Source organism: Panthera pardus, unplaced genomic scaffold (assembly GCF_024362965.1).
Source record: "Panthera pardus isolate Hobbes unplaced genomic scaffold, ASM2436296v1 HiC_scaffold_6, whole genome shotgun sequence".
NCBI classification, from domain to species: Eukaryota; Metazoa; Chordata; class Mammalia; order Carnivora; family Felidae; genus Panthera; species Panthera pardus.
In genome coordinates this window covers 12,327,163-12,352,616 of record NW_026526991.1, presented here as the reverse complement: position 1 = coordinate 12,352,616, position 25,454 = coordinate 12,327,163, and the positions used below count along the sequence as shown (strand labels likewise).

General features: G+C 55.8%; 1 protein-coding gene across 4 annotated transcripts in view; it reads left to right on the top strand.

Annotated features, from left to right (window-relative positions):
* Positions 1-25,454, top strand: part of MCM5 (minichromosome maintenance complex component 5) — a 109,182-nt gene that overhangs the window by 15,614 nt on the left and 68,114 nt on the right. For 3 of the 4 annotated variants that reach the window (XM_053894866.1, XM_019446732.2, XM_053894867.1), the window contains exons 15-17: positions 817-959; positions 2,820-2,947; positions 4,100-4,432. In XM_053894866.1, coding sequence (XP_053750841.1) covers positions 817-959; positions 2,820-2,947; positions 4,100-4,201 — 373 coding nt within the window. In that variant the 3' untranslated portion in view covers positions 4,202-4,432. Of the gene's footprint in view, positions 1-816; positions 960-2,819; positions 2,948-4,099; positions 4,433-25,454 lie in introns of those variants that run through there. The other variant, XR_008419458.1, reaches the window with a different exon arrangement.

The following is a 25,454-nucleotide window of genomic DNA, read 5'->3' as shown; positions in this document are numbered from 1 at the left end:
AAGATAGTGATGAAGAGTTTGACCCCATCTCGTCTGAATCCTGTTTCTAGCATTGATTAGTTAGAAGTGATTTTGTTTGTATGTAATGGAAAATACAGAGTAAATAAATCGGAGTTTATTTCTCTCTCACATGTAAAAAATGTTAGAGGGTGGGTGGTCCAGGACTGATGCGATGACTCCTCAGAGTCGTTGGCAAGTGGGGCTCTTTCATGCTTACCCTTATCCTCCTAGTCTAATATGGCTGCTGGAAGTTCAGCCATCACCTCTGCATTCCAGGAGACAGGAGAGGCAGGAAAAGAAGGGCCCATCTCTTTAGGACATTTCCTGAAATTCCCAGAAAATGTTTGAACTTCCATCTTCTTGGCCTACGTTAGTCACATAGACACATGTAGATACCAGAGAGGCTGGGAAATGTCAAATTTGAGCTGGGCGCCACATCCTGGAGTAAAAATTGGGGTTCCATTTCTTTGATGTGTATTTAATTTTGAGAGAGAGCTGAGACAGCGCGAGTGGGGGAGGGGCAGAGAGAGAGGGAGACACAGAATCCGACGCAGGCTCCAGGCTCCAAGCTGTCAGCCCAGAGCCCGATGTGGGGCTTGAACTCATGAACCATGAGATCACGACCCGAGCCAAAGTCGGACGCTCAAGCGACGGAGCCACCCAGGCGCCCCTGGGGTTCCGTTTCTGAGGGTCACGGGGACCGCAAGCAGTCTCCCCCATAGTCTGACACCTTGGGCAGGCACCTCCCTGCTGCTGTGCTGGGACAGGGGCGGGGGGTGAGCTGAGTCCCCGCCGCGTCCCCTTGCTCCCACGCAGGCAGCTGGAGGCCATCGTGCGCATCGCCGAGGCCCTCAGCAAGATGAAGCTGCAGCCCTTTGCCACGGAGGCGGACGTGGAGGAGGCTCTGCGGCTCTTCCAGGTGTCCACGCTGGACGCTGCCTTGTCCGGCACCTTGTCAGGTGAGCAGGCGCAGGGACCCGAGCTGGGGGGGGGGGTGGGGGCGTGAGGGGGCGCGTGGGGCGGGGCCACAGCCGGGAGGCCCGGAGCATGTGTCGCGTCTGTGCCTTTGCCGAGCATCCTCCTGGCGGTGAGCCCCGGTTCCCAGTTCCGCCCCAGCCACTTCCTTCCACGATGACAAGCGGTGGCTTCTCTCCACACCCTTGGAGACGATCCTCTTGACCCAGTTAATTAGTAAGAACTGTCATCTTGACCTCATCTGAGAACGATGGCACTCCTTGTGAGCTCATAACCGTTCTGAGTGCTTCCAGAACTCTTTCCTGTTTACTTCCAGCTGTCCCCACATCCCCCCCACCCCCCGAGAAGCCAGGCGGGGCACTTAGAAATAAGACAGTCATTCAGAGGCCTTTTCATGGTGCCAAGGCTGCTGTTCGTTAGCTGGAATGCAGGTCTCGGCCCGGAGGGCAGGGAAGGTCAAACTGCCATAAGCCCTACAATCTGCTTCAGGCTCAGTCTTTGAACAGATTTTTCTGGATCACTGACTGTGCCAGACTCTCCTGGGAGTAGATTCATTCCTTCACTGAGCAGGGTGTGGTGTTTGTCAGGCGTCGTTCCAGGTGCTAGGGGTGTAGGAGTGAACAGATCTCCAAGTCCTTGCCGTGCGGGCCTCATTTTGGATGGGGAGAGATTCGACAAAGGCAGATAGATGGGGTTCAGGCAGTCAGAAGTGCACTGGGCTGCAGGGGCGGGGGGGGATCCTGGCAGGCCGGATATGTTGGAGGAAGATGGTCTGGAGGGCTTCTCTGAGGAGGTGACATTATTCAGGAGTGGTGTGAAAAGAGGAAATAAGGGCAGGGGGAGAGGACACTGTAGGGGGAGGCTGAATGCCACGCCTCCAAGGAGGGAGCAGGCTTGGCATGTTCAAGGGTGAGTGTGGCCGGTGTCTTGGGTGGTGTGAGGGGCCTGATCGCCCCCACCCTCCCCTTGGTGAAGACTCAGTCTCTGCCCTGGAGGGGATTCCCGTCAACATGAGAAATTTGCTAATGGGGGCTCTTGGGTTTGCTGATGGCCAGAGGTCAGGTGTGATTTGGGACAGTGAGGTTTGAGCTGGGCGTCGTAGGCTGCGTAGCAGTTTGCCTTGCAGATCCGTTTCATCCTGGAGCCTTGAGGTCCCCCACCCAGTGGCTCCGCTGACCGTGCCCCACCCTCTCCTCAGCTGAAACCCCAGGGCATCTGTAGGCCTTGGTCAGCAGGAGGAATGTGCCCTGCAGCAGCAGATGTGAGCCGTGAGCCTGGTGCTTGCCTGGGCCCCTTGGGGCACCTCACAGCCGTGGTCTCCGGGCAGCCTGCCCTCCCTCCTTGGGGCACTGGTGGGTTCGGCTCTCTCAGATCTGCTCCTCCAGGAACTTTGTCCCTGCTGCCTGACCAGCTGGGTGGGGTGCAGGTATTACGGGCTCTCTCTCCAAGTCCGCCCACGTCCTTCCTCAGAGCCCTCCCCTGGCCGTTCCCAGAATCAAAGCAAAACCAGTGCCATGGCCTAGGGCCCCCAGGACCTGGCCCCTGGTCGCCGGTCTGGCCACGTCCCTGGCCCCTGGACTGGGTTTCGAATGAAGTCGGGTTTCTACCCCTGTGCCTTTGCATCTGCCAGTCCGTTGCCTGGAGCATCTTTCCACACAGGTGTGCTGTGTCCCCTGACTCACGGCTGTGTCCAGCCATCTCCACAGGCCCGTGCTGTCCCCCATGCACCGTTCCCCGGCCACCCTTTCTTGGCTCAGGGGCCCCGTCCCTTCAGGTCTCCCACCACGAGCAGACTGAGGTCTCCGGTGCCCCGTCCCCACCTACCCGTCTCTCTCTGCCCACAGGGGTGGAGGGCTTTACCAGCCAGGAGGACCAGGAGATGCTGAGCCGCATCGAGAAACAGCTCAAGCGCCGCTTTGCCATCGGCTCCCAGGTGTCGGAGCACAGCATCATCCAGGACTTCACCAAGCAGGTAGGCCCTCCCGTGGCCTGGGGGGGGAAGCGGGGGGCTCGCGCGGCCTGCCTCCCACCCACCCGGCACCTGTGTCCTGTTGCTCAGCTGACAGGCCTGGGTTGGGGATGGGGATGAGGTGGCTCTTCCTCGCCCTGGACCTGTTCCCGTCATTCATCCCCTAGAGACGGCCTCAGTCTGGGGCAGGGCTGGTCTTCTGTCCCATCAGGGGAGAGGACGGGGGGCTGGTGTTCTGGTACCACCACACCCAGGCTCCCCCAGCACCTCCTGTGTATCTCTGCCCTCGCTGCCTGGCTTTTGTGGGGTGGGGAGGGGCAGAGTCAGGAGGGGGAGTCTCCAGTTCATGGAGGACAACGTTCGAGAACCCAGAGAGGAGTGGGGCCTTCTGGGTGCTGTGGAGAACTTGTGGTCTTTTTTTTTTTTTTTTAAATTTTTTTTTACATTTCTTTCTTTTTGAGAGAGACAGAGCGCAAGCTAGGGAGGGGCAGAGAGAGAAGGAGACACAGAATCGGAAGCAGCTCCAGGCTCTGAGCTGTTAGCACAAAGCCTGACACAGGGCTTGAACCCACGAACCGTGAGATCATGACCTGAGCTGAAGTCAGACGCTTAACCGATTGAGCCACCTGGGCGCCCCAACTTGTGGTCTTTAAAACCACAGGAACAATCCACGCCTTTCTGATTTCAGCTCCTCTTAGCATACGTCATGTCATTTGAATCTTAGAGCAGTTTCACGCAGCAGGTGGTACCACGCTCGTTCTATATGTGAGCAGACTGGGGCTTAGGGAGGTTTAGGGGGTCAAGAGCTTCGGTTCTAGAGTCAGGTGGACTCCATTCAAGGCCCAGGTCTGCCACTTAATTGCTGTGTGACTTTGAGCACGTGACTCAGCCTCTCTGTGCCTCAGCTCCTGGCCCGTAAGATGAGCGTAATCACAGTACCGGCTGCGTGGGGCTGTTGTGGGGGTGGAGTGAGTTGAGGTACGAAGACTAGAACGGTGCCTGGCACGTAGTAGAGTTCAGGAGGTGTGAGCCCTTCGCGGGAGCCAAGGAGATGGGTGTGAAGGCCTTTGATAAACCGGAAGTTCTCTGTGAGCAGGGGGGATACGTGGGGTCCCCTCTGGAGGCACGCTCCTGCATCCAGCCTTGCGTCCGCAGAAATACCCGGAGCACGCCATCCACAAGGTCCTGCAGCTCATGCTCCGACGGGGCGAGATTCAGCATCGCATGCAGCGCAAGGTCCTGTACCGCCTCAAGTGAGCCCTCGCGGCCTCGGACTTGCCCGTGCCTCCCGCACGGCCCGCACCCCGAACGTCACTGCCCTCCACCTCCCTGCTGCCATCTTGAACTTCCCACGCGCTCTCCACCTGCCCTGGAGGAAGGAGCGTCCCCCCTGCCTCGCCGCCTCCGGGCGCCTGCCTCTGGCGCAGGTCCAGGAGGCGTGCTTTTGGTGTTTGTTGAAATAATAAAGCCACGGTGCGTTTGGATGTCTCTGGGCTTCTGCACTGGGTAGCCCGTCCCCGCCCCCATCTTGCCCTGCAGACCAGTCTTGGAGCCAGACCGAGCGGGGCATCTGACCTGCGTCCGCCCCTCAGGCCCTTGGGCAGCGCCCTTCCCTCTTGTGCTCCGGGTTCTTGAACTGCTCGCCAGCCAGCAGCGGTGAGAATCCCACCAGATCCGGGACCTGTGGAGGGCTCCCGGGGGGTGCGCAAGATGGGCTCTGCTGCTCCCCGGAGCCTGTGGGGGCGCGGGGGCCATGCTCCTGCCTCAGGCCCGCCCAGTCCCCACGCCTTTTTGTGCCTCAGTGTCCGGACCGTAAAGGGCTGAAGCTAGCACGTGCTTTGCAGGGTTGTGTTTGGGATAATGACAGCGAGGTGCTCAGGGAGGACGGGGCAGTGCGGTGAGACGCCAGTGGCTTTTGGGATTCGGGGACATGGATTCCCACAGGCCTTAGAGCAAAGTGGCTGAGAGGGGAGGTGCCAGCGTTGTATGCACTGGTTTGCTCCCCATGAGCTCCCTGTAGCTGTGTGGCCTTGGCTGAGGCAATCGACTTCTCTGGGTCTGAGGATATGCCTTCTGCCGTTTCCTTTTTCTTGGGCAGGGAGGGGGGTGGAATTAATATCCATCACCACAAGTAGTTAATTTTTGTGTGTGTGTCATGGAAACTTTAATTTTAGGGAGCATGAGTGGGGGAGGGGCAGAGGGCGAGAGAGAATCTTAAGCAGGCTCCATGCTCCGCGCAGAGCCCGACACGATGCTCGATCCCACGATCCTGGGATCATGACTTGAGCTGAAATCAAGAGTCAGACCCTCAGCGGAGCCACCCAGGCCTCCCTGGGATGGGAACTTGTAAGATCTCTCTTGGCGACTTTGAAACATTCATAAGACAGTATTAACTATGGTCCCCATGTTGTGCGTTACCTCCTCATGGCTAACTGACTAGCAAGTACGTCCCCCTAGACCCCCTTCACCCATTTGCCCACTCTCCACCGCCCACCTCTGGCAACCGCCCATCTATTCTCTGTGTCTCTTGAGGTGTTTGTTTTGTTTTTTGTTTTTTGTTTTTTGTTTTTTTTGTTTTTAAGACTCCATGTGTAAGTGAGGTTATACAATATTTTTCTTTGACTTCCTTTTTTATGGCTGGATAGTGTGTGTGTGTGTGTGTGTGTGTGTGTGTGCATACACCTCATTTTCTTCATCCATTTTTCCGTCAGTGGACGGATTCCATATCTTGGAATTAGGTCCAAGGTCGTTTTCGTATCTTGGCTGTTGTAAATGTTGCAATGAACCTGCTGGTGCTAGGTCTTTTCAAATTGGTGTTTTCGGGGCGCCTGGGTGGCGCAGTCGGTTAAGCGTCCGACTTCAGCCAGGTCACGATCTCGCGGTCCGTGAGTTCGAGCCCCGCGTCAGGCTCTGGGCTGATGGCTCGGAGCCTGGAGCCTGTTTCCGATTCTGTGTCTCCCTCTCTCTCTGCCCCTCCCCCGTTCATGCTCTGTCTCTCTCTGTCCCAAAAATAAATAAAAAACGTTGAAAAAAAAAAAAATTTAAAATAAAAAAAAACAAATTGGTGTTTTCATTTCCTTCGCTAAAAAAATGGTGTTTTTATTTTCTTCGTGTAAATACGGAGATACTGACAAGTGGAATCGCTGGGTCATATGGTATTTCTAGTCTTAGCCCCGCGGTGACTCTCTATGCTGTTTGCCACGGTGGCTGCCCCAGGTCACATTCCCAGTGGTGCCCGAGGGCTCCCTTTTCTCCACTTCCTCGCCAACACTTGTTCTGTCTTGTGTTTTTGAGACTAGCCATGCTGGCAGGTGTGAGTGATGAGCTCGTTGTGGTTCTGATTTGCGTTTCCCTGACGGTCAGTGATGTTGAGCATCTTTTCATGTGTCTGTGGGCCATCTGTATGTCTTTGGAGCAATGTCTCTTCAGATCTTCTGCCCATATTTTAGTTGCATTGTTTTGCTGTCCAGTTACCTGAGTTCTTTATATATTTTGTTTTTTATTTATTTACTTTTTTTTTTTAACTCTTTATTATTTTTCGAGAGAGAGACAGAATACAAGCGGGGGAGGGGCAGAGAGAGGGGGAGACAGAATCCGAAGCAGGCTCCAGGCTCTGAGCTGTCAGTGCAGAGCCCGATACGGAGCTCGAACCCACGAACTGTGAGATCATGACCTGAGCCGAAGTCATATGTTCAACTGATGAGCCACCCAGGTGCCCCTATATGTTTTGAGTATTAGTCCCTTATTAGTATGCGATCTGCAAACACTTTCTCCCATTCTGTGAGCTTTTTGTTTTGTTGACGGTTCTCTTCTCCGTGCAGAAGCTTTTTAGTTTGAAGTGGTCCCTTCACCTGTTTGTTCTGCTTTTGTTGCCTCTGCTTTTGGTGTCAGATTTAAAAAGTCCTCACCAAGGCCCATGTCCAGAAGTTCTCCTGTTTTCTAAGGCTTTATGGGTTCAGGTCTTCCTTCCTTCTTTTTTTTTTTTTTTTTTTTTCAACGTTTTTTTTTTTTTTTTTTTTTTTTATTTTTGGGACAGAGAGAGACAGAGCATGAACGGGGGAGGGGCAGAGAGAGAGGGAGACACAGAATCGGAAACAGGCTCCAGGCTCCGAGCCATCAGCCCAGAGCCTGACGCGGGGCTCGAACTCACGGACCGCGAGATCGTGACCTGGCTGAAGTCGGACGCTTAACCGACTGCGCCACCCAGGCGCCCCTCTTCCTTCCTTCTTTAACCCATTTTGAGTTAGTTTGTGTGGTGTGAGACAGTGGTCCAATTTCTTTTGCACGTGGATCTCCGGTTTTTCAGCACTGCTGCCTGGAGAGACTGTCCTGTCCCCGTCGCATGTTCTTGTCTCCTCTGTCCGGAACTAATGGACCGTGTATGCCTGGGTTTATTTCTGGACTCCCTGTTCTGTCCCATTGGCCTGTGTGCACCTGAATTTAGCATCAGTGAGCTGGAAGTCGTAGGATTCAGCACCGCGGGTTGTGAGGTTTGAATGGTGGAAAGCACGAGTAACAGCAGTATCGGAGAAAATCAATAGTCCTCGTTGTTTGTCATTATTTTGCTTAATACTGTAATACCAGTAAGAGGGTATAGTTCGTAAAATTCAAGAAAAATCCACGAAATAAGATATTTGCCACTTAAGATACATTTAGGAATGCAGAACCTCAAGCAAAGCATGAATTCAGAAATGCATGACACATTTTATTCTATTAAATTACTAGCAGATACAGTATCTAAAAATAAGCACCATGTTAAAACAAAGACCGCCGCGAACTGAAAGTCCGATTACACGATCTTCCTAAAACCCCGACCAGGAAACCTGGGTGCGTCAGTGTGGTCACTGTTGAGTCACTCGTGTACTTACCTGTGGCAATTTCCAGCCGCTTATAGCTCTTTGCAACTGCCCGGTTCCAGGAAATGGAGGGATGAGAGGCGCTCAATCAGTTTTCCTCTGATTCACTCCTGCTCAAAGCCCATCTCTCCTTGGGTAATTTGGAGAACTTCTGAAGAGCTCTTTGTCGCCTGGTTCGGATGCCCATCTTCTGAGAGCATCGTGAGCGCTTCCAGATCCTCTGCTCCTTTCATCTTGTGCAGGTGGAGACGCGAGCGTTGGCATCCGCTGCAGACCCGAGCCTTCTGTTCTTGTGTTTGGGGGTGCGGGAGGCAGGGTGAGCTTTAACCCTGCCGCCAGGGCTCGCGTTTCTGGGAGGGGGAGAGGGATCTCTCTCCAGGGAGCGCGTTCACTCGGGGTCTCGGCCGCGATGGATGGTGCCCCATCAGCGGGGACTGCAGGGTGGAGGCTCTGTCATCCCACATCGTCAGCTGGGATGCACTTAAGCCCCCGGCAGTCGTGGGTGTGGGCACCGTGGTCACCTCTGTTTTATAGATGGGGAAACAGGCTCAGAGTCCCGTGTCACAGCGAGTGAGGGCAGGGTCAGGATTCAAACCCGGCTGTGCTCATGTCACTCTCCAGCAGCCCCTCCCCAGGCAGGCCCCGTGCTCGGGCTGAGCAGGGTGCCGGGGCAGACACGGTTCCGGCCTGGAGGAGGTGCTGGTCCAGGGGAAGAGTGCCCTGGCATAGTCCCCGTCCCCGGCGATGTGGCACGGCAGGCACAGTATGGAGGGACCGAAGCGGGTACTGGCTTGGCTGTGACTGGGGAGGGCAGAGCAGGGCTCAGGTGGGTGGGCACAGGGAGTCCCACGGAGGGAGCAGCAGGGCCTGGCGCCATGAAAATCCTGGGGCGTCCAGGGAGCCCCCGAGCCTCCACAAAGACTGAAGGGTGAGGAGGGAGGCAGCTGGGATTTCCTGTGGCTGGCTGGGGTGGGGGGCTGTGCAGGCTGCCCGGAAAGGAGCACCCAGGCTGAGAGTCAGGGCCGGGCCGGGACTCCGTGAACTCCGGGGAGAGGGATCCTAACCCGGGTGGGGGCTCCGCTCCCACCTGCCCCAGCCCGCTGCGGGTGTGGCCCTCTCCCTCCCCTGGCCCTCCGCGGGCTGTTCTGTGGACACCACGTGGTGCAGGCGGCTGCATCTTCGGTTTTGGTTTCTCTTTTCTCATCCATAGAAAGGGGGTGCCAAGAGTCCTTCCCCCCAGGAGGGCTGTGAGGGTTAGCTGAGGTGACAGATGTCCATCCAGTCAGTCCCTTCAGGCACAGAGCTGCTCCTGGGAGGGCTGGAACTTCTCAGATCACCTTTTCCTGCCCTGATGACTCCAGGCCTCTTTGGGCGCCCCTCCCCCCGACTCCACCCCCGGCTTCTGTGGCTCTTGTCCCTTCTATTCCCACTAAGGGAGCCACCCTGTCCCCCGTGTCCATGAGGAGCGACCAGAGGAGCATGCTTGTCATTTAGTTCTTCTGCCTGTTGGTTTGGAAACTTACAGTTTTTTGTTTTTTAGATCTTATTTTGAAGAGTTTATTCACTTTTGAGAGAAAGAGAGCAGAGGAGGGACAGAGAGAGGGAGACAGAGAATCCCAAGCAGGCTCCACGCCGTCAGCACAGAGCCTGATGTGGGGCTTGGTCCCATGAACCACGAGATCATGACCTGATCCGAAATCAAGAGTCTGACACTTAACCATCTGAGCCACCCAGACGACTTAAGATTTTATTCTTAAAGTAATCTCTACACCCAATGTAGGGTTTGGACTCAACCCTGAGATCAAGAGTCACATGCTCTCGGGGCACCTGGGTGGCTCATTCAGTTGAGTGTCTGACTTTGGCTCAAGTCATGGTCTCACGGTTCACAAGTTTGAGCCCAGTATCAGGCCCTGTGCTGACCGCTCAGAACCTGGAGCCTGCTTCTGATTCTGTGTCTCATTTTCTCTCTGCCCCTCCTCTGTTTGCACTCTGTCTCTCGCTCTCTCAAAATAAAATTAAACATTGAAAAAAAAAAGTCATACGCTATCCTGACTGAGCCACTCGGGCCCCCTGGAGACTTAAACTGTTTTCATTGCCCTCAGTCACATATTGTTGGGTTTCTACCCATAGTTGGCCCCTGGTCCCTAACGATAGGAGGCTTAAGCCACTGCGGAGACCCAAGGTAACTCGACGCTGTCCTCACTGGGCCTGCTCATCTGTGCCCACCAGATCACAAATCTTACAGAACCGATGTACTTATAAACCCAATATTATAAAGGAAGGTGTAGGAGGATGATACAGTTTGGGTTTTTATACATTGGAAACACAGGTGGCCCACACTTGAAATGGGTTATTTCAGAGAAGTGCTCGCAGGTACCAGCCTAAAACCCGTTCTCTTGTCTGTAAGAAACAAGACCACAAAAAATACTGGATTTAAAAAATGCAGAAGACAAGTGTTCCAAATATCAGTTCGTGAAAGAAGCTTTTCCATTTGGGGATATAGTAACAACTATTTTTCACATATATTTGAACATGAATATAAAAGCTTTGTATTTATTTGATAGCTGATGTAAACAGAAGCTTCAAGACTGGATGAGCAAAAGTAGACTTTTTTTAAAGTTTATTTATTTTGAGAGAGAGGGAGAGCACAAGCAGGGGAGGGGCAGAGAGAGAGGGAGAGAGAATCCCAAGCAGGCTCCGTGCTGTCAGTACAGAGCCAGATGCGAAGCCCAATTCCATGAAGAATGAGATCATGACCTGAGCCAAAATCAAGAGTCGGACTGAGCCACCCAGGTGCCCCCAAAAGTAGACATTTTTTCCCCCACACAATATGGTAAGGCGAAAGAGTACATCATAATGATTTCTGATACAACTTTTGGTAATGTGCAGTTCAAAAATAAGCATTTTCCACTTAAAATATGAGGCAGCAAAGCACAGTGGTTGAGAGTGTCGTCTCAGAGCCAAATGGCCTGGGTTCAAATCCCAGCTCCGTGACTTTCCAGCTGGCCACCCTGGGCCACTCAAGACACCTCTCTGAGCCTTCATTTCCTCACCTATAAACCTGGGGGTAACTCTATCATAAGGAGGGATGTGAGGGTAACGTGGGTTAATGTTTATAAAGCACTCAGGACTGTGCTGGGTTCACAGTAAGAGTTCCAAGTGAGTGCTAATATTGAAGTTACAGACCTCAGCATTTCAAAGCGGGCTCAGAACTCTGGGTGCATGTTCCTGTTTATGGAACAAGAAAGTAGGGTTGGGCGTGTGGCAGGCCCTAGGACCAGTGGATCGGCTACCTTGACTGAGCATTTAGAACACCCTGGCACAATGTTGGTGAACAACGTTCACCATGTTATTTGGAAACCAAATTCTTTGCAAGAAGCAATTTATGATCCCCGCCCCCCGTTTTGTGAGTCTTTAGAGCTATTTTATTTTTAATGTTTATTTTTGAGAGCGAGAGAGACAGAGGGTGAGCGGGGGAGAGGCAGAGAAAGAGAGAGAGGGAGGCCCAGAATCTGAAGCGGGCTCCAGGCTCTGAGCTGTCAGCGCGGAGCCCGATGCAGGGCTTGAACCCACAAACCACGAGATCGGGAACTGAGCCACAGTCTGACACTTAACGGACTGAGCCACCCAGGCGCCCCTCTTTAGAGCTCTTTTAGTGGGAAGTTGGAATCGGCTGGGAGTAGTAGACTGGTGACTAGTAGCCTCCAGAATTCAGCAAAAGGCCGGTGTGGATGAGCCTTTAATATGCCCTTTGGTTTTAGGGGGTGGGGTGGCTACTCATCTGTTGGGGCTGCTGTAACAGTTCCTCAGACTGGGGGGCTTGAACAGCTCTGGAAGCTGGAGGCCTCAGATCCAGGGGTTGGCAGGGCTGATTTACTCTGAGGCCTCACTCCTTGGCTGGTGTATGGGTGCCTTCTCCCCACCGTGTCTTCACATGGCCATTCCTCTGCGTGTGTCCCAATCTCTTCTTAAAAGGACACCAATCAGGCTGCCTGGGTGGCTCAGTCAGTTAAGCATCCAACTTTGGCTTAGGTCATGATCTTGCGGTTCGTGAGTTTGAGCCCCGTGTTGGGCTCTCTGCTGTCATCAGAGCCCATTTCAGATCCTCTGTCTGTCTGTCTCTCTCTGCCTCTCTCTCTGAAAAATAAAATAAAAAAACGTTAGAAAAAAGAATTATAGGGGTGCCTGGGTGGCTCAGTCGATTGAGCATCCGACTTAGGCTCAGGTCATGATCTCACAGTTCGTGAGTTCGAGCCCCACGTCGGGCTCTGTGCTGACAGCCCAGAGCCTGGAGTCTGTTTCAGATTCTGTGTCTCCCTCTCTCTCTGCCCCTCCCCTACTCATGCTCGGTCTCTCTCTCTGTCTCAAAAATAAATAAAACATTTAAAAAAAATTAAAAAAGAAAAAAGAAAAAAGGAATTATAAAAAAAAACAGGGGCATCTGGGGGGTGCACTCAGTTAAGCATCTGACTTTTGTTCTCCACTCACTCAGGTCATGATTTCACAGTTTGTGAGTTCAAGCCCCATGTCAGGCTCTGCCCTGATGGCATGGAGCCTGGTTGGGATTCTGTCTCTCCTTCTCTCTGCCCCTCCCCAGCTTGTGCTTGCTCTCTCTCAAAGAAATAAACTTAAGAAAATTTTTTAATAAAAGGCACCAACCATATTGGATCAGGATCTGTCCCAACAACCTCCCCCCCACCCTTTTTTTTTTAAGTTTTTATATATTTATTTTGAGAGAGAGTGAATACAAGCAAGGGAAGGCCAGAGAGAGAAGGAGAGAGAGAATCCCAAGCAGGCTCCGTACTGACAGCTGGACCCCGACGTGGGGCTCAAGCTCCTGAATCATGAGATCATGAACCAAGCTGAAATCAAGAGTCAGAGCCTTAACGAACTGAGCCACCCAGGTACCCCCAGAGATTTTTAAAATAGAAGTGAGCGCCTGTTTTCCGGGGTTTGAGGAGGACAGTGCCCACGAGGGGGCGCCCGAGCGCCAGCCACGGCGGCAGCCGTCCACCGCCTCCCTTCCCACCGAGGGCTGTCAGAGGGCTCTCCCCACTGGCTTCCCAGCGACCTCCCAGCCCGACCCTGGGAATCTGGAAACTCCCTGGCTCTGACTCAGCCTGGAGAGTCCAAGAGGCTCTGGGTATTCACCACCCCGCTTGGTTTAGACAGAGGCTTGAAGGTTGCCAGACCCTGGGGGACGCCTGACCCTGCTTTATTCCCATTTAATCTTACACTGTTCCAGGAGAAGCAAGGTCTCTCTGATCACAGATGGGGAAACTGAGGCACCAAGGGGTTAGGTCACACAGCAGTGGGGAAAAGCCTGGATCCCAAACCCGGGGACATCTGATTGCCCACATCTTTGCCCAACAGCCTCTGAGAATCCCAGAATCTTAAGTGTTAGGAGAATCTTACAAACTTAGAGGCTCCAAAGGCTAGATTCAGAAATTTTTATTCAAGTCCCATATATAATCTGTTTTTACTTTTAAATACTTTAATATATTTATTATGACTATGTGCACTTAGATTCCTTCCCCTCCCTGGAGGAAACCACAATTGGTTTCTCGGGTTTTCCCCACGTACAGGCTCATCAAATATTAGAATTAGATGGGATTTCTGGGTGACCCAGCTGCTTCTAGTCCCCTGCCCTCAGGCTCCTGCTGGTGTCACTGTCACAGTCTGGCTGGCTTTGAGGATCTGTCTTGGCTCCCGAGGCCCCCCAGCTGCAAGCCCACCTACCTCTTCACAGGGGTTTGCTGGCACTTAGGAGGGTGTCCCCTCCAGTTCAGGGAGGCTGAGCCTGATTCCTCTCGGCAGCCCCACCCCTGGGGGTCCTCACCCCAGAAAGCCTGGACCTGTACCTGTGGTGGGAACCCGCGTTCGGTTTGCCCCTCAGAGGGGAGAGTGGGAGCACCCACTCACGGGGTGGGGTGTTGGGTGTTGAGATAGACTCCCCCATGGGGATGCCTGGCAGCATGGGGGCTGATGGGGCCCTTCAAGGGCAGGCCTTAAGACCCTCCCCTGTCTCCACCTGGGAGGGCAAGGGCCACGACAAGGTCTGGGTTTGAGGGCCCCGCCTTCCTCAGCTGGGAGATCTTTTCCAGAAGCCTTTCCTGTTCTCTGGGGCCAGGTCAGGGGCCCCTCCGCGCACCCCTCTCCTCTATCAGAGCTCTAGTCTTGCTGGATTGTACTTTTCTTCTGTTTATCTGTTTCCCCCGTGAGCAGGTGCGCTCTGGGAGGACAGGGCTCTGCCGAATTTTGTATTTCTTCTCAGTGTTCAGCACAGCGCAGACACTTCCATAAGTGACTCCGTTAACCCAACATCTTCCACCCCAATTCACAGTTGCCCCCTTCTTCTGGGCATGCCGTAGATTACACCCCCCTTGTCCCTTGAGTTAGCCACGTGATACGTTCTGGCCAATGACCTAGGAGCCAAAGTGACACATGTCAGTTCTGGGTGGAGCCCAATTCTTCCGACTCCTTTCGTCCTGAGCAGTGACTGGGGAAATTCCAGGTGGGTTCCTCTGTAGGGACAACAGGGAGCAAAGCCCTGTCCCCACCCTACTTATGGATGTGTCGCCTGAGTGACAAAAGAAAGCTGTGTTGTTTTAAAGCCCACTGAGATTGGAGGTTGTTTGTTACACAGGTTAATCTTCCCTGTCCCTGACTGCTACAGATCAGGAAAAATGGGGATTGTGGCAGACTTTCTGCCCTTTGTACATCCCTGGGGAGGTGTGGCCATCAAGAGATGCGTGTGATAGGAACCAGTTATCCCTCCCCTCACACCCTCTCAGGCTTTATGCCTGGTGATGTCATCTCTCCTGGGTCAGTGCCTTCCCCGGAAAGAACAGGACGTTCACTCATTCACTGGTTCATGTCCCGGAGATGTTAAGAGGACCTCAGTGCAGGGTTAGGATGAGGCTTAAATGTGTTAGCATAGGGAGACTTCTTGGACGAATCCTCGGTACGTGGTGCAATGTAAGTGTCACTATTATCATTACTGATTTTTTTTAGTTCATTCAACTAAATTTCCTGGGCATCTGCTACGTTTCCTAGACACCAGGAGTACGGAGAACAAAGCTGGTTTCTTCCTGCCTTGGGGCGGCAAGGCCCGGAGAAGAATGTCAGGGCGGCTTTGGAAGGACCTTGTGTAAGGAGACCGGTGCTGTGACACCTTCCAAGAGGAGGGACTCCACGCAGGCCTGGTGTGGGGGCACCCGGTGGCCTTGGGCCTGGAGGTGGAGCCCGGGGGGGGGCAGCTGGGGTGGGGGTGACAGCCATCAGTTACGTAAGCCCCCAGCCTGGGAGCCAGATGCGGCTTTGACAGTCCTGTTCACAGCCCCCATTGAGGAACCTGCTCTTCAGCAGCAGAGCTGGGGTGTGGAGGGGGAGGAGGGGCCCCGAGAGCAGCTGCTCTGAGTCTGGAGGCATCTTTCTCCCCCTTCCTTGAGGAGGGGAAATGGGGGCCAGCCTCCAGCACCAACACCTGGCGACAGGTGGACAGCTTCTGCCACTGTCTAGTCCCTGGCTCAAGCCATCTGCTTAGTCCAGACGGGCCTCCTTGGCTCTGTGTAGGGAGGGGTTGGAGGAAGGTGGGGGGCTGCTGGGGGCTGAGGGCCAGCTGGGCTGCAGGGACACAGAGATGGCAGGTCAGGAGGGAAATCAGGGAATCAGGTGCTTGGGAGAGAGGTGGGGGGCAGGGAGGGAGAGGGGCTGCTGGGGGCAGGTGCCTCGGGCAGGTGGTGGAGGCCCGGGCCAAGCCCCTAGGTTGCCTCCATCCAACCGAGAATGTTGACCCTTGGAGTCCAAGAGGACCTTGGGGATATCAGACCACCATTCTGCATTATAGCTGGAGAGACTGAGGCTCAGAGAGGGCATGCGACTTGCTCACAGATACACAGCTAGTTAGGAGCTTGCCCAGGGCCAGAACCCAGTCCTCTCTGCTCTTAGCTCAGGGCTCCTGCATGACATTATGCTGGCTTTCGGGGCCTTGGGACCTCCTGTTTTACTGGGGATGTCTGACCTAAGGGGTGGCCATGTTGCTGCCATTGGTGATGTGTGGAATCCTTACTCCTCCGTCCTCCCCCTCTTCCAGGGGGCTGGCCCTGCAGGGAAAGGGGTGGTGGCCAAAGGAGGCTTCATTTCAGCCTCTCCATCTGCAAGACCCGGGGCTGGGCACATCGGGTGCAAAGGAGCAGGGGGACAGCCACCCCTGCTGGCCCAGCCCACCCTTCTTCTCAGAGGCAGAGTGAGTCTCAGACCCCACCTCCTGGGAGAGGCTCTCTTGTGTCATCCTCTCCCCCTGAGTGCGGGCTGATGTAGTGACTCGAATCTAGGAAGTAGAATACAGCAGGAGTGATGGGATGTCCCTTGTGAGATTTGGTGGCTTGTGTTCTGGGTGCGCCCGCCCTTTCGCTTCCTTGAAAACCAGTGTTGTGAGCTGCTGGCCTCTGGCCGAGAGCCAGCCAGGACCTGCAGCCGGCCAACAACCATGAGCGTGAGCTTGGGAGGGAACCCCCGGCCCCAGATGAGGCTCCAGATTAGACCACAGCCCTGGCCGCCTGCCTGCTGGCAAGCTCATGAGAGAGCTGAGCCAGAGAATGCATAGAAACGGAGATAACGAATGTTTGTTGTTTTAAACCACTAAGTTTTGGGGACATTTGCTCTACAGCCATGGATGACTTAATACAACCCACCACCACCTCCTCCTGGAGCCATCCCCCGACCCCCTGGCTCCTCTGTCCCCCTTCCCTCCCCCGACTCCCCTCAGCCCCTAAGGAGGAATTCCTAGTCCCAAGTCCTAGTCTTCCACACCGTATCGCCTGAACGCCTGACCTTGGGGAAGGCATTTCACCCTCTCTGGGCTCATTTTCCTCTTGGTTAAAGCCGCTCTCCCAGGCGCACAGGCCCATGTACAGGTTTTTCTCACTCTTCTCTCACCTTGACCCTCATAACTGCTTGGAGATGTATTTGGGACAGGTCTCCACATCCCTGAATGACAGCAGAACAGACTCAGGGCGGCGTGGGACATTGTGACAGCATCGTCTGGGACGACAGTGGTGACAGCTAGGGTCAGGCTGCCTGTGGCATGTGTCTGCTGGGCTGCAGAAGGTGGAGAGCCCAACAGCTCTGTTTCCCAGAGTCACCTGCCGCTGGTCATGGATCGGTGGCAACATAAATCCTCCCGCAGAGAGTGCTCCCGATAGTGAGAATTTGGAACCGGATTTCGTGGGCAGAGAGGCTGGGCACAGAGCACGCGTTCTGCTGTGTGGATCGTAGCAGAGCAGGGGTGGTTCTGGGGCCGGCAGCTGAGAGGTGACCTGATGCCCCAGCTTCCCGAGGGAGGCAGGAGCCGCAGCCCCCTCGGCGGCCCAGTTCGGCAGTCGTTCTCGGACACTCAGCTGCCTAATATGATTAAAAAAAACAAAAACAAAAAAATTTTTTTTTTTTTTTTAGATTGGGGATAGATTCTGTTGTCTGTCACTGAAGCCTGACTGATGCTCACACCTTCTCCCGAATATGCGGGACAAAGTCACAGGAGGTCTCCACTCCACACCCCGCCCCTACCGAGAGGTCCAGACGTCAGTCCCCGGGGAGCGTTCTGATGGGCTCTGCTGGGTCAGTCCTTGTGCTGACCTGCTCACAGTTGCCAGAGGGATGGGGAGTGAATGACTGGGTCGTGTCCTACCGCTGCGGCCAGGGGACAGGGCCCGTCTCTGGAAGAGCGGCTGGGAAAGTTTGGCGCACACAGACAGCATTAGCTACCACGTCCGTCTGACGCCGCCCGCCACAGGGAAGCTCGATTAACGAATCCCACGAGAGACAGAGTTGTAATTAAGCCCAGGGGGGCAGGAGATGATTGCAGGAATCCCAGAGTCCCTGCTCAGGGGCGATCGTGCCTGTGCTCCAACTTTACCACCATGGAGGAGGCAGGACTACCCCGTATCTACCCCTGACAACGCTTTGGGTGCGGAGGGGGAAACTGAGGCTCAGAAGGGCTGAGATGGCTGGGAGGCTGGGAGACGGGGAGGGAGGTGGGGGTTCGGATCCAGGCTTTCCAGTTCCTATCCACCGCAGGATCTGGAGCCAGCAGCTCGGGGCTGTGACTCTGGGCAGGGGGGCTCCGTCTCGGCCCCAGGGTTCTCGTCTGCAGAGGGACCACGGCAGCGGCGGGACTCTGGGGCACAGCGGGTTGTGGAAGTGCCTACCCCAGGGCCTGGCTACAGCAGGCTCCTCCTGGTGACGGGGAGTGCCCGATTCTGCCTCTGCTGAGCCACTTTCCTGTTGCCATGGGGACCAGACTCCTGGCGAGTCTGGCTCATTTAAGCACTTGGTCTACCCAGCAGCAGCTTTATCCCCAGGCCCTCCTGTCCTGCGGGCTTGTCCCCTGACACAGGGGCTGGGAGGGGCAGGCAGAGAAAGAGGGGGGCCCAGTGGACTCCCTCCACCGGCCGCCAGCCTCCCCTGACGCCACCCTCTCCGGCCTGGCCTGAAGGCTGAGGTCTGGGTTCCAGTCCTGCCTCCACTATCTCCTGGAGAGTGGAAAGGGCTTGTGTTTTTGCTCGGCTTCCCGAAACCGATGGAAAATATCTAGCGCCTGCATGGGCCGGAGGGAGGTCGAGTGGGCCCCCTGCCCTTGGGAATCGTCATACCAGCTCCGGCAGCCTCCGCACCCAAGGGGCCCCGTGGTCCTAAAGCCTCGGGCTCCTGCACGCGCTGACTCAACAGTTTCCTGGTGTCCCTCCATCTCGTGGCTCCTCTGCCACGTGTGACACCAGCTCGGGTGTGGAATTCAGCCCCTGCCTCGGTTTCCACAAAATGCCTCTCCTGCGTGGGGCAGTGGACTTTATTGAACGTGAGGGGAAGGCGGTGGTGGGGGAGGGTTTACACTGACCCCCAAACCCACAGCTTCACACTCTCTATAGAAGTTTCTGGCCTTTCGTCCTGTCCCAGGCATGGTGTGCTCCTTCCCTCAAGCCCGCCGGACCCCTTCACTCCCTTGTGGGCTCTCCTAGCCTTGACTGACTATTGTCCCCACCCCCTCCCTCGTCCCCCTCCCCAGTCCAGCGGGGCAGGAGCACAGGCCCTTCTGGGTCCCATCACTGTCCCTCCCCTCCCTGCAATCTTCACAACAAAAGAGATCTGGGGATCCGCCTTGTGGATTGTGGGGTGCAGGGAAGACTCTCATCTCTGGGACCAAGCCCTGCCCAGCTGGAGAGGGAGAGGGTCCTTTTGCAAGTGCTGAGGGCAAGTTCCACAGCCAGACGGGGGCGGGGGGTGCCCCAAGACTTGGCACCGAGCCACACATCACTAGGACCGCCTCCTTTTCAGATGTATAAAGGTGGTTGGTCAGCTTGGATCCACCAGAAATTTCCTGAACACTGCCACAGCTTCCTGACTCCCAGACAGGTAATTGCTGAGGGACAATAGTTTGGAGTGATTTTGTCACCTGACCCCTGTTTATGCAGGTCAGCCCCCAGAAGACTGGATTGTCCATCCTGCCCCCTCCTACAAAGGCTCTGTGGCTGGCCTTTGACAAGCAAATGGGGAGCAAAGCAGACACACTGCTGTGTGTCTGCCCAGATGGCCTTCCTTGGGTCACGTGACCTGGACCGGCCAATCAGAATACCTCATCCCCTGATAGAGCAATTGGCTCATGGTGGGCACATGACTCAGGCAGAGCCAATCAGAGTCTTCCCTGAGATTGGTACATGGACACCAAAAACAGAGGGTCTCTTGCTGTCCATTGGCTTGAAGCGGGTTGGACTATCCAGCAGCCATTGCCATGCCATGTAGAGACAGAACCCACCAGAAAATGAAACCAGCACACTGATGAAGTAAGAACTTCTGAAAGATGAAGTGACAAGCCTTGAGAATGTTTGAGTTCCTGGATCCAGCTGGGCCTGAAGGCAGTCCCACTTCTGAATTTTCAGTATGTCAGCAAATAAATTCCCTTCAGCTGGGGTGGGTTGCTTTTTGACATTGTGGTGGAAACAAGCCCATCAGAAAGAGAGGATGGGAGCTTCCAGGAAAGGCCATGGGTCAGAGGGTGTCCCAACTGGGGCCACGGAGACTTTTTTTAGTCCCTCATCCCTAACTCTGGCCTATTGTGAAATCAGCTGGGCAGTTTGTTAAAAATACATGCTGGGGACCTGGAAACCTGCATTTTCACAAGCTTCCCAGGGAATTCTGGTATCAGCCAGGTGGGAAACTGCTGACCTAGGCCTGTTCCCTCACTTTCTAATTAGGGAAACTAAGGCCCAGAGGGGGAGGACACACAGCAAATTAGTGGCAATTCCCCATCCATTCTTTTCGCACTTTCTTGCCTTCCTTTCTCTCCACCCTTCCCCAGATCAAGGGCAAAGATGGGGAAGGTTTAAGATTCTCCAGGCAGAGGGGCCCCAGCACAGACCATTGTCCTGTAGGCAATGCCACCACCACCAGTCAGACAGAAGCTGAGAGGGTGTACAGAAACTACTGAACTGTTAGCTCTGGAGCTGCTGCTTGCCTGATGTACGTCCATCCATCCATCCATCCTTCCATCCATCCATCTGTCCATCCGCCCATCTGTCCTTCCATCCGTCCATCTGTCCATCCCTCCATCCATCCATCCCTCCATCCATCCATCCTTCCATCCGTCCATCTGTCCATCCCTCCATCCATCCATCCCTCCATCCATCCATCCTTCCATCCATCCATCCATCCATCCATCCGTCCGTCCATCCATCCTTCCATCCATCCATCCATCCATCCGTCCGTCCATCCATCGGTCCGTCCATCCGTCCATCCATCCATCCGTCCGTCCGTCCATCCGTCCGTCCGCCCGTCCATCCCTCTGTCCGTCCCTCCGTCCATCCATCCTTCCATCCATCCGTCCATCCATCCATCCCTCCCTCTGTCCATCCGTCCGTCCATCCGTCCATCCGTCCATCTGTCCGTCCATCCATCCATCTGTCCGTCCGTCCATCCGTCTGTCCATCCGTCCATCCTTCCATCTATCCATCCATCCATCCCTCTGTCCATCCATCTGTCCATCCATCCATCCCTCTGTCCATCCGTCTGTCCGTCCATCCATCTCTCCGTCCTTCTGTTCATCCGTCCTTCCATCTGTCCATCCATCCATCCATCCATCCATCCCTCTGTCCATCCGTCCGTCCATCCATCCATCCATCCGTCCATCCGTCCGTCCGTCCGTCCTTCCATCCGTCCTTCCGTCCGTCCATCCGTCCGTCCCTCCGTCCGTCCCTCCGTCCATCCATCCTTCCATCCATCCATCCATCCATCCGTCTGTCCGTCCATCCGTCCATCCATCCATCCATCCATCCATCCCTCTGTGCATCCGTCTGTCCATCCATCCATCCCTCTGTCCATCCATCCGTCCATCCGTCCGTCTGTCCGTCCATCCATCCCTCTGTCCCTCTGTCCATCCGTCCTTCCATCTGTCCATCCATCCATCCATCTATCCATTCATCAAGTACTAAGCACTGTGTCTACCTGGATAAACCTGTTAAGAGGCCTGTGTAGGTTAGTTTTGTCTTTCCTCCCTTGCCTCTCCCTCCCTCCTCTTTGCCACCTTCCCTGACTCTCCACCCCCTCCCTCTCCCTAGACCGGGTATCGGAAGTCTCATGTTCACCTTCCGCCTCTACCACTTAGTAGCTACGTGAACTGGGCACATGCTTTTTCTAAGCCTCTCTGCCCCCCATTTTCCTTGTTTCGGGAAGCGGGGGTGACAGAGCCTTACAGGACCGTGGCAGCGATACAGCCGAACCACGTGAGTGGGTGTGTGGGGACGCGGGTGGCCACGCCCTTCCTTCTGTGTGGATTTCAGAGCCACGTGGAAGTGTTAAAATGAAAAGAAAGGGAGGAGAACGGGGCCTCCTCGAATCCCACCCGTCTTCACAGGTTGCTCGCTGTCAGTTTTCCCCATTTCCCTGCAGGCCTAACTGCACACAGACATCATTCCCCCGGGGCCCCTGGCCCGTCCCCTAACACCAGGTCGCAGTGCTGAGATGCTGAGATGCTCAGAATCTTTGACGGGGCCCCGCGATGAAGGATGTTAGTGAAGAAAGTCGTGAGAAAGGGGGATTTGGCTCGGAGACAGAAGCCTGAGTGAGATAAACAGGACTTTCTGGGGCCTTGAGAAGCATGCAGAGGGCCCCTTGGGGAGTCACACTGGAAACGGCTGTGAACCAGTCACGTGACCTCTCTGGACCTCAGCTCCTGCGTCTGTGAAATGGGAGCATTGAACTGGCTGATCCCTGAGGCCCCTTGAAGCTCTGGGTTTCTGGGGGCCTGCAACCCACAAACCTGGCACGCCAGGTGCTACAAGGGAAGCCTGGACCCTGCCCTTGGCGACCTGACGGTCCCGTTGGAGGCACAAGGCCAGGCCACAAAGCCCAATTCAAGAACTCTTATTCAAGAATTCTAAGAAAGAAAAGTTTGGGATTCCAATCACAGCAATGCAAACAACTGCACTTGAATGTGCTCTTGTCCCGGGCGGCAGGGGGACTCATGAGTCCTTCCAGAGGCCCCGAGGAGGCCAAGAGCTGCTCTGGAAACAGGGATAACGCTGTCTTTGCCTCAGTGTCCCCAGGGCCCAGCACAAAGCAGGGGTCCACTGAGCACTAATGAGGGGGCTTTGTGTCTGAGGCAGCCCTGCCCAGGAATGTGCCCGGCTGTGCAGAAGGGCCTGGAAACCTCACGGCGGGAGGGGAAGGCTAGGGGGGACTGGGCCGTTTTGCCAGGAGGCAGGAAGGCCCGGGGTGCTGATCGCTGCCTTCAGATGTTCACAGGTGCAGGTGGAAGATGGGTTGGGTGTGTGCTGGTGGCCAGGGGGGCAGAGCTGGGGCCAGTGGGAGGAGGGAGGACATCCCAAGACCCCCTGAGCCCTCAGTTTGGCCGATATGACAGCACAGGTTCACAACTGCTGGCTGCTTAGCAGGGACCCACAGGCCCTCTGCCCTGTGAGCTCCGTGTGAGGATATTGACCCTGCCCTGTCGGTGCTCCCATAGTCCTCCTCTTACAGACCAGGGCATCGAGGCACAGAGAAGGTAAGTCACGTGTCCAGAGGTGGAGGGGATGGGATTTGAACCCAGGTGGTAGGGGCATCCTGGCTGTGGGGCCATGTGAGCAGAGGTGAAGAGGGATGGAAGAGAGCAGGGGCAGGGGCTGGGCGAGATGGCTTTAGAGGCTCACCAGGGAGGGCTCTCAGGAAGAGGTGCCCTTGAACCGAAAGTGAAGTCTGGGAATGATCAATGGAGAGGAGCCGCAGGGGTGTTCAGGCAGGAAAGATGTAGGTGCAAAGGCCTGGAGGTGGGAATGCGGCGTGGGTGTGAAGGCGGCGGGTGGGGGGAGACCAATGGGCATGGCCAGGACTGTCTAACGCAGTCCCAAAGCCACGGGCCGGGCCCCTTGCCTGTGTCCGGAGGGCCCTTCGGCTGACCAGCCAGCGTATCACAACAGCATCCTGACTAGCGTCCCCCCTCTGTCCTTCCGGCCTCCCCACTCCTGCCCGGTCCCTCAGCAATCTGATTCGATCCAAAGCTGATCAAGCTGCTCCCTGCACAGGACCCCCCGTGGCTCCCCACCGCCTGAGCACAAAGCCCAAGCTCCACCAGCTTGGTGATGTTTCGAGGCCCTTCCTGTGCCGCACTCTCCAGCCCCACCTGCCACCACACACGGCCCAGGGCCCGGTGGACGGCCCGCTGCCCCTAACGCATCTCGTGCTTTGGATGCCCGCCGCGTCTTTGCCCCTGTGCTGACCACCCCCGTCCACCCTCCTGAACATCCCTCACCCTTCTCTCCCTGCTCCTTGTCCCGGGAGATGGTGTGCGGGTCTCCTGTGGCTGCTGAGATGACCGCAAACTCAGTGGCATAAAATGACATAAATTTACCCTCTAACAGCTCTGGCGATCGGAAGTCCAAAATCAGCCTCACTGGGCTGAAGTCCAGTTGTCAGCGGAGCTGGGTCCTTCGGGAAGGTCTGAGGGGAGAATCGGTCTCCCAGCCTTTTCCGGCTCCTGTGGGCGCCTGCCTTCCTTGGCTCGTGGTCACTTTCTCCATCTCAGAGCTGGTCGGGGAGCACCTTCCAGTCTCTGGCCCTCTGCTTCTGGACTCCGGCCTCCTCCTCTGTCCCTGACCCCCTGCCTCCCTCCTTAAAGAGCACTGTGATTGCACCAGCTCGCCCGGATTATCAGGATGATGTCCCCATCTCAAGGTCTTTAATCACACCTGCAAAGCCGCTTATGCCATATAAGGTTCCAGGGACCCAGACAGGGACACGTTTGGGGAGCACCACCCGGCCTGCCCGGGGCGGCATCAGCGGGGCTCCCCGTCCTCGTCCCCTGTTTTCCTGCTGGGTTTGACTCACAGGTGCTGGAGCTCAGTGGAGATGGATGGTGGGAGGGGAGAGAGACGGCGGGGGTAGGGGGTGGGGGGGGGTGCTTGTTCTTGTCTCCCTCCCCTGGCCCCTGGGCGCGGCACCCTCTTCTGGCAGCCGTGGAATGGCCTTGGCTCTCCTGCCCTCCTGGGTCTCACCCCCACACTTCTCAAGTCACCTCGTTGAAGTCCAGGCAGGGCTGGAGGGAGGGTGCAGCATGTGAGGCTCCTGGGGTGCAGATCTAAGGAAGCGCTCGCACTAAGGGCCGAACCAGCGCCTCGCCCACCCCACATGCCCTGGCCGCCCTTCCTGCCCGGTTCGTGGCTCTTTCAGCGACGGCCAGGGGGTGCCCATGTCCGTCCAGGTGGCCAAGCTGCTGCCCCATTGGACACTGAGCTCGAGAGCAGCCCCTGCTCCTTCTTCGGGCCCAGGTCCCTCGAGGCCGGTGCAGGCCCTCTGGGAGAGCGCCAGGCCACAGACACAGAGGAAGGAGCCAGAACACCTGGGCTTGAATCCCTGCTCTGTTGGTACTAGGCCAGTGGTGACAGATCAATCTGAGTTAGTATCAGTGCTGAGCTCATCGCTGGGGACTCAGGGAATGTTGGCTGCATGTAATAGAACCAGAAGACAGGACGGAGGGAGGGGAAGAGAGGAAGGGGGAGAGAGGGAGAGAGTGGGAGGGGGAGACGGGAAGGAGGGAGAGAGGGAGAGGGAAAGAGTGGGGGGGGGAGAGAGAAGGAGAGGGAGAGATGAAGGGTGAGAGGGAGGGACAGAGGGTGAGGAGAGAGGGAGAAACAGAGGGAGAGGGGGGAGAGAGAGAAGGAGACAGGGGGAGAAGTAGGGAGAGAGAAGGGGAGGAGAGAGAGAAGGAGAGGGAGAGAGAGAAGGGGAGGGAGAAAGGGGAAGAGAGGGAGGCAGAAAAAGAAGGAGAGAGGGAGGGAAAGAGAAAGAGGGAGAGAGAAAGGGACAGAGAGAGGAAGAGAGGGCGAGAGAAGGAGAGGGAGAGAAGGGGAGTTAGAGGAAGAGACAGAGTCAGAGAGAAGGAGAGAGAAGGAGAGGGGAGACGGGAGTGAGAGGCAGAGGGGAAGGGAACGAGAGATGGGGAGAGAAGGTTGGGGAGGGGATCATGGGTGGGAGAGGGGAAGGGGGTCATGAGGCTGGGAGTGAAGGCTGCCAGGTGCAGGGGGGAGGCAGAGAGAGCGAGCGAGCAGAGGGCGGCAGCCAGGGTCTGTCTGGCTCAAGTGAGAACTGCTCCATCACGAGGTGCCACCTGC